General features: G+C 48.7%; 1 protein-coding gene across 2 annotated transcripts in view; it reads right to left on the reverse strand.

Annotated features, from left to right (window-relative positions):
- Window positions 1-8,956, reverse strand: part of disp1 (dispatched homolog 1) — a 103,811-nt gene that overhangs the window by 2,716 nt on the left and 92,139 nt on the right. For both annotated transcript variants that reach the window (XM_083934000.1, XM_083933999.1), the window contains 4 exons: window positions 8,500-8,627; window positions 5,236-5,330; window positions 2,743-2,840; window positions 1,014-2,603 (listed from right to left, as the gene is read on the reverse strand). In XM_083934000.1, the coding sequence (XP_083790126.1) occupies window positions 1,014-2,603; window positions 2,743-2,840; window positions 5,236-5,330; window positions 8,500-8,627 (1,911 nt within the window). The remainder of the gene's footprint in view (window positions 1-1,013; window positions 2,604-2,742; window positions 2,841-5,235; window positions 5,331-8,499; window positions 8,628-8,956) is intronic.

Here is an 8,956-nt window from a genome sequence, read left to right on the forward strand (position 1 = left end):
CAATTCACCAGGACGTCACAACAATAATATTCGTTCTTCAGGGTGGCAAAAGCTGAAGCGTTCTACGATGGTACCTCTAGCAAACGAAGCCTTCTGTGTAATTTAACTAGAGTAAAGAACTTGAATTACTGGGTGATCTGCACCGAAGTGGAAGTAGAATTCATTTACACACTTCTAAGAATCTACAACTGAATTTTCATTTTTGTACATGAACATTTAAAGGTTAAATTAATAAAATAAAGTGACATTGAAGAGAGAAAGCAGTCAGAATGTTTGGGCGACGCTCAGCTTGAGCGGCTCAGGTGGTGTTTTACATTCAACCTGGAAATGAAGAAGACTTTAAGCTTTATTTTGGAGCTGTTAAAGCATGGGCTTTTATTGTGAAGGACTGAAGTTTGGTCCTGGATGTTTGGACAAAATTGATGGGCTTTTATTGTGAAGGACTGAAGTTTGGTCCTGGGTGTTTGGACAACATTGATGGGCTTTTATTGTGAAGGACTGAAGTTTGGTCCTGGATGTTTGGACAACATTGATGGGCTTTTATTGTGAAGGACTGAAGTTTGGTCCTGGATGTTTGGAGAACATTGATCGGCTTTTATTGTGAAGGACTGAAGTTTGGACAACATTGATGGGCTTTTATTGTGAAGGTCTGAAGTTTGGACAACATTGATGTTAATGTGGACGAGCAGCAGCTCCAGTGTTTACGGAGAGGAGATCTAAAGGGTTAGCATGCGGCTAACTCAGCGTGTTAGCGTGTTAGCGTCCTTTTGAGCGCTCTGGTTCACACAAAGATAAATCAGGACGTTCAAACCAGATTTGGTTACAAAGAGAAGAAGTTAGACTTTAGTTTAAAAACATTAAATGAACTCTAAACATCACACCATCATTTATATTTGTAGGTTAAACAAAGTTTGATAGAATTTAGCCAGAAACGGTCTTTCTGACTTTGATTCATACTGGGTCGTGTCAGCTTCCTTCAGTTCTCTAATACTAAGTGCACATGTAGCACTGACCTGTTTGAAAGTCTCGATGAAGCAGCTGGTGAAGTCCTGCTCCTCTGACTGAAAGACAAAGCTCTGGTTTCTCAGCTTCTGGCAGAAGTTGAGGATCCACAGCTGAGACGCTGGGCTGGCAATGTTGAAGCTGCTATCCAGCATCAGCTTTCCCTTGTTTTTGGGGTTCAGGGGGTCCCCGTTATCGAGGGGTGTCACGCCCCAGATGATGGTGATGGGCATGTGGAGGTCCTCGCCGTGGTGAACCCTCTCGAACATGAAGAGCTTCTTGTACTCTGCGTCGTAGCGCTCAAATGGGTGCGAGGACCGGAACACCTGGAACTCTGCCAGCTCCAGAGACGGGAGCTTCATCTTTGGATTGACACAGACCACGTAGGCCCCGCCCACCGTGATGGCGAGGAACCAGAAGAGCCAGAGGTAGCGCAGTTTGATGACGATGCAGGGCAGCACCTTCTCAAAGAAGATCCTAGACGCCTCGGAGACAGTGAACAGGCATTTGTTGGCCTTCTGACAAAGACCGGCCCAGAACGACCGGGTACAGTAACCTCTTTGCTGCTGCGGCGGCTTGGAGCAGGGGAACATATTAGGCAGGTAGCGTTCATGTAGCACCACCACAGCTGGAAGCCATGTCACCATGAGAATATAGTTCACCAATATGGCGGTGCCCGCGTAGACACCGAAGCAGCGTATGGCGGTGATGTTGCTCACGTAATTGGCATAAAACGCTGCGGCGGTGGTGAAGCTGGTGACAAACATAGACAGGGCGGCGTGCTGTAGGGTCACGCCGACCGTCTCCGCCAGCTCAGCTTGCGGCTTGTCAAACTTGGTGTAGTTCCACACGTCGCAAAGCACGAAGGCGTCGTCCGCGCCAATGCCTACCAGGATGATGAGGGCCGTGAGGTTCATGAAGGGGAAGAACTCAAAGTTGAAGACCATTCGGTAAAGAAAGTACGACACAATCAGGGAGCTGATGATGGCTATTATTGTCATCAGAGTGATGAAAACTGAGCGCGTGTACACACACATCACCACCAGGACGATCACGATGGCTATGGCGGGATACACAGTGTCTGTGAGGAGGTAGTCCTGAAAGAGGTCGTGTTTGATGCCAAACTCGATCCCTGAGACGGTGGTGATGCCGTCCGAGGAGTTCCAGTTCTCAAAATTGTCTAAGTAAATGTTCATCATAGACTCCCCTTTCTCCGTGGGGGAGAAGAGCATGCTGTACTTGAGCACGGGTGGAGGATACTCCAGGCTCTTGGGACTAAGGAAGTCTTTGTCCACCAGGAAGTGAAGGATCTGGTAGATGGCGTTGTACTTGGTGCACTTCCGGGGCACACTGGCGCACTTCAGCTGGTCTTTGCGTCGCAGGGCCATGTCCCAGCAGTCCGGTCCCAGCGTGCCGTTGTGGTAGTACTTGGCACATGAGCGCAGGGTCTTGAGCGTGTGCGATACGTCGCGCTCTGTGATCTTCTGACAGGACGACCTGTTGGTGAGGACGGCGATGTAGTTGCCGAGAGTCCAGCTGGGACAACAGGAGGCGTCGTTGGTGCGCTGACAGAGACTCCAGTAGTCACGATGGGAACGCACCTGGGAACAGAGGCGAGTAGTGAATACGCAGATAGAAGGAGTCCCAACAATGGGCCAAAGACGCACAATGGCCAAGAGCTTCGGACTAAAGGAATAATGGCAACAACCGTACCGTTGGCAGTCTGGAGGACATACTCACCCTTGTGTTGTCCAGATTGCACATGGATTTGATGGCCTGAATACTCCACAGGTTCTTCCCCTCAGCTGATGCAAACACCAGTCTAGAGTAACTGTCGCCTGCATGGAAGAAGAAGAAGTTCATCTTTTATTGAGAGAAAGTCAGGAAACATGAGACAAAGGCAATTCTACCATCTGACTTAGGTAACAGTCCTTTTTTATTCTCTTTTTTAGCTCTTTATGGATTCTTGGAGGAGGAGGAGGAGGAGGAGGAGGAGGAGGAGGAGGAGGAGGAGGAGGAGGAGGAGGAGGAGGAGGAGAAGAAGAAGAAGAAGAAGAAGAAGAAGAAGAAGAAGAAGAAGAAGAAGAAGAAGAAGAAGAAGAAGAAGAAGAAGAAGAAGAAGAAGAAGAAGAAGAAGAAGAAGAAGAAGAAGAAGAAGAAGAAGAAGAAGAAGAAGAAGAAGAAGAAGAAGAAGAAGAAGAAGAAGAAGAAGAAGAAGAACTTTATTAATCCCGCAACGGGGGAATTCGATTTTTTCACTCACTATTACTACTAATTACTATTACTCATTTTACACGCACGCACGCACGCACGCACGCACAAAAAGGACCTTTATACATGCAGTTAATGGAGTGATGTCAGAGCGAGGGGGCTGCCAGTGACCGGCGCCCCGAGCAGTTGGAAGTTCGGTGCCTTGCTCAACAGCACCTCGGCAGTGCCCAGGAGATGAACTGGCACCTCTCCAGCCGCCAGTCCACGCTCCATTCACGGTCCACACAGGGACTTGAACCGGCGACCCTCCGGTTCCCAGCCAAGTCATCTTTGGACTGAGCTACTGTCGCCCAATGGAGAGATGCGCCCCGAGCAGTTGAATTCAGTACAAAAGTGTTATTTTGGCCTCTTCTGAAATGCAGTATTTGAACATGTCTTCACACTGGGACCCCTGTACAGTCATGAATGGCATGAGACGTAAAGCTGAGACTCCGTGTGTGATGATGTGAGTCCTCAGTCGTTTCCTTGTAGTCAGAGCAGTCTTTGAACCTTGACCTCGCTGTATAAAAGCATCTGCTGTGACCTCGAGGATAATCACAGCCTCATGAAACTTTACAACCACAAACTAGAGACCTGGAGCGTTCAGAGGATGGATGGCTTCCCTATGTCTACTGCCAATAAGAGAGTTTTGAGACGTTTCCAAGAACAGAAGTGCTCGCCATCAAATCCCTGAAAAAGGCACTTCCTGTCCAACTGTCGAAAGTTTTGATCCCAAATCAAAGCGTGTGTTTTTTCACCACGTCCTCGACATCTTGGAGTCCTAATGTGTGGTTTTGAAGATTTTTGACCATTTGTTTTGCTTCAAATGTTCAATTCTCAAGTGTTAAAATACACACACACACACTTTCACAGTTTATTTGGATGAAGGAATTAATCTCCAGCTTCCAGCTTTTAGATCTATGTGACATCTACTGTTGACCTTTTATCTGTCCCTGAACATCCCCTCTCCTCCACCCCTTTAAAAAGACGGGGGCAGAATGCGATCTTAGCGAGTCCGTCCTGATCTCTGAGCTCCGTCGTGTTTCACTCTCAGATCAGTCTGGTGACGTTTGAGCAGTTTGAACCAATCAGCGTTGGTTTCTTTGGTGGATTGAAGTGAAACAGAAGAGACTGTTGAGTGTAAACAACATGGAGGCTTCCACGGATGAGATGAGCAGCTATGGAGCGAGCCGCTCACTAACTCTTTGTTCTCTGGATCCTTCTGTTGAATATGGACCGGGCTCCTGAAATTGGGCCTTTGATCCGTAAATTCACGTTAAACACAAAGGGAAAATCTCCTTTACCCACATGTTGTTTCCTTTCTGAGCTTTGCCTCCACGCTGTTAGCACGTCACACGCTTCACTCATCTGATTGGTTGGTTTGGCCCGTATGTTGGTGACAGACAGATGGTTTATCCAATCAGAAACCAGGATTTTCACCCCTTCACAAAGATCTTTAAACCAGAGTTCAGATGGATCTGCTGAGACCAGGAGACTCAATCCATCTGGAGGAGTCAGGTTAGACTTTTTATTTGAGTGTCACCATTACCTACAGATTTCTCCTCGTTCCAGTGTTTAGAAATCAAAGTGTGTTATACTGAGGTTCATTTGAGTTTGCCCAGGACCCGTTGGGTATTCTTCATCATCCGGTCTAAATTAGATTGGTGTCGTTTTTGTAACTGTTAGCGTTGAAAGGAGCAAGTTGAGGTGGTTCAGGATCATCTGGTAAGGATGAACCCTGGGCGCCTCCCTAGGGAGGTGTTCCAGGCACGTCCAGCTGGGAGGAGGCCTCGGGGAAGACCCAGGACCAGGTGGAGAGATTAGATCTCCACACTGGTCTGGGAACGCCTCAGGATCCCCCAGTTAGAGCTGGTTAATGTGGCACGGGAAAGGGAAGTTTGGGGTCCCCTGCTAAAGCTGCTGCCCCTGAGACCCAACCCAGGATAAGAGGCTGAAGATGAGATGAGATGGGATAAATCTCACCTGGCACATCACAGAAGAACTCTTTGCTGAAGTCCCACTCTGCTTGCCGTTTGTCTCTGTCGAAGTGGTCCTCGGGCCACCTGGGCTCCTGGTGGCTGTAAAGGGATAGAAACATTAGTGTTTGATTCAGTGACTCAACTTTAAAGTTCATTCTACGCTTGTAAGAACAACCACAGTCCTCAGATTCAAATCCCCGAGCAGACGGTGTTTACCAAGAGTCTGATTCCGCCTCCTAATGACTCTTTAATGAGCTGACTGTTGCAGCATTTGGCAGCAAATCTTACACTGTGTTTAATGTGCTCTCTGAGTTTTAATGCACTTTGGTTGCAAAATAGTCAGGGTTTAAAAACAACCCCCAAACCATTATCACTTTTAAGGGCTGGAGAAAATCCCGAACCCCTGGAGAGGGAAACGGTACCGTGGCTGATCAGTCTAAGTCCCAGAAGGAACAAAGGGAGACCGTCGGGACAAAGATGTTGCTGTGTCCGAGGCTGCTGAGTCAGCGTGATACAACATGAAGGAAGCACATCTGATGCTTAGTAATGAAATAAACGGCAGTAATTGCTGCTCTCCCACCCCCCAAAACCAGATGGATGACGCACCGCAGTACCAGGACACCGCCGTCATTATGATAATAATCATAATAGTGGCTCTGATTGAACAGGGGACCTGAGGGGGGGCGTGCAGACAAGTCTTTGGCGTGTATGCCGAGCAGAGGGGTCACGTTACCTTACTTAGACATTTAAAGTACTTTACTGGAGTAGTTCTTTCTCAGACTACCTTCTACTACTACTCGTTTTATTTCTACGCAATCGTCTGTACTTTCTACTCCTTACATTTTAAAAATAGCCTTGTTACTACAACCCGGTTCTAACCGGGGGGGAATCATTTTGAGATGTCGTAGTATCGACTGGCTCTGACGTTATCGTTTCTGCTGAACGGTCCTTGCAATCCTCCTGAACAGACCCTGTGTTAGAGGGTCATCCTCCTGTGCAGGGTGCAGGGTCTCACTCTCTCACACACGGCGCTAGAGAGATGGTGGAGAGAACTTAGCGTCTAAAGTGATGCTTTATTTCACCAAAACTGAAGCTAATATTAATGCTAATACATGCTAACAAGGTTGTGCATGTAAAGGGACACGAGCAGCCTCTCAAACCATCTAAAAGTGCAGAATATTCAGACGGATAAAGGCACCGAGCTCACAACTCTGTGTCCCCGTCCACCTCAGGTACGTTAGCTATGCTAAGGGTTTATCATGCTAGTGTTTATACAGCCTGTGGTCAGAGCCCATTATAAAAACACGTCATGCTCATGTTACCACTGTATATATACGGTATATATATATATGTATATATATATATATAATTAATTTAACATGGCTGTTGATTTATGACGTCATACTGATATTTCTTCAGATGATTTGGCTTTCAGAAATGTTTCTTTAGTTCATTAGGAGGTACAAGAAAATACAGCAGTTGTTCATTGCACGATGTTGCAGCCGTGTTTTCTGAGAAATGAGGATTAAGGTGCAGACAGGTCTTCTTCTTCTTGTGTGTATGGGGCGGGGGCGTTTTGGGGGGGGGGGGGGGGGCACTTCCTCAGCGAGACACAGGAAGGCAGAGTAATCAGGTGGCTGTCAGAGAGAGACTGAGGGGTTGACAGACGGAGGGGATGAGGCAGGGGAGCTCGCTGACAGCAGCGGAGGCCTCTTGTACGCGCGCCGCACACACATAAGTACACAATTACATCTGCAGACAGACGCGCGAAGCGAGACAGAAAGGAAGACAAAGACGGCCACAGACGCAGCGGGAGCCGGACAGACGGAGACGCCACAGAGGAAGATACAGACTGCAGCTGAAAGACGGGGTCCATTTTCTAATCAGCAGTGGAAACGGAGTTTGACTAAACCACATGAAGGACATGAAGTCTGGTTCAGCTGCAGAGACACAGACGGACACAGGACAGAGACGGACACAGGACAGAGACAGACACAGGACAGAGACGGACACAGGACAGAGACAGACACAGGACAGAGACAGGACAGAGACGGACACAGGACAGAGACAGACACAGGACAGAGACGGACACAGGACAGAGACGGACACAGGACAGACACAGGACAGAGACGGACACAGGACAGAGACAGACACAGGACAGAGACAGGACAGAGACAGACACAGGACAGAGACGGACACAGGACAGAGACGGACGCAGGACAGAGACAGACACAGGACAGAGACAGACACAGGACAGAGACAGACACAGGACAGAGACGGACACAGGACAGACACAGGACAGAGACGGACACAGGACAGAGACAGACACAGGACAGAGACAGACACAGGACAGAGACGGACACAGGACAGACACAGGACAGAGACGGACACAGGACAGAGACAGACACAGGACAGAGACAGGGCAGAGACAGACACAGGACAGAGACAGGGCAGAGACAGACACAGGACAGAGACAGACACACGGCAGAGACAGACACAGGACAGAGACAGACACAGGACAGACACAGGACAGAGACAGACACACGGCAGAGACAGACACAGGACAGAGACAGACACAGGACAGACACAGGACAGAGACGGACACAGGACAGAGACAGACACAGGACAGAGACAGACACAGGACAGAGACGGACACAGGACAGACACAGGACAGAGACGGACACAGGACAGAGACAGACACAGGACAGAGACAGGGCAGAGACAGACACAGGACAGAGACAGGGCAGAGACAGACACAGGACAGAGACAGACACACGGCAGAGACAGACACAGGACAGAGACAGACACAGGACAGACACAGGACAGAGACAGACACACGGCAGAGACAGACACAGGACAGAGACAGACACAGGACAGACACAGGACAGAGACAGACACAGGACAGACACAGGACAGAGACAGACACACGGCAGAGACAGACACAGGACAGAGACGGACACAGGACAGAGACAGACACAGGACAGAGACAGGACACAGGACAGACACAGACACAGGACAGAGACAGGACACAGGACAGACACAGGACAGAGACAGACAGAGACAGACACAGGACAGAGACAGACACAGGGGAGCCTGTGGCTCAGTGACAGAGTGGGTTGTCCCTTCGAGAGATTGGTGGTTCGATCCCCACCTCCCTACGGTTCAGAACATTGGAGTTTCCCAAACCCACCAACAGCGTCTTGGTTAAAGAGACGTGTGTGTGAGCGTGAGCACGTGTGGACGGTGTCACAGGTGTGTGTGGGGTTACTTTTTGGCCTGCTCGTCGGCGTATTTGAAGGGGTAGTTGGCCAGCGTGGCTTTGTAGCCCGTGTTCTTCACCATGTTGTTCCACGTGACCAGTCTCTGGCCGATGGCGGTTCCCCGGGGCTCAAAACCCTGAGGAGGAAAGACAGAGCGAGCAACGGTCAGCTTTGATAATGGAAACAATTGACTGTCTTAAGGTACATTCAGGGTTTCTACAGCTTTTACAAAGTCAAATTCAAACACTTTTCAAGCTTTTCAAGATGCATTTTGATGCTTTTCCAGATGCATTTTGATGCTTTTCCAGCACCTTACAGTTTGTAAACAGTACAATACTCAGGAAACGCATTATTGCACTTGTTCACCACATTAAATGAGACGTTGCTGCCCTTTAAACAACCATCATGGTGTTTGGAGACGGCTTTCTGCAGGAAGGCAACAAATGAAAGGAAAAATCCACAGAA

This window comes from Echiichthys vipera, assembly GCF_963691815.1.
Source record: "Echiichthys vipera genome assembly, chromosome: 19".
In the NCBI taxonomy this organism is placed as follows: Eukaryota; Metazoa; Chordata; class Actinopteri; order Perciformes; family Trachinidae; genus Echiichthys; species Echiichthys vipera.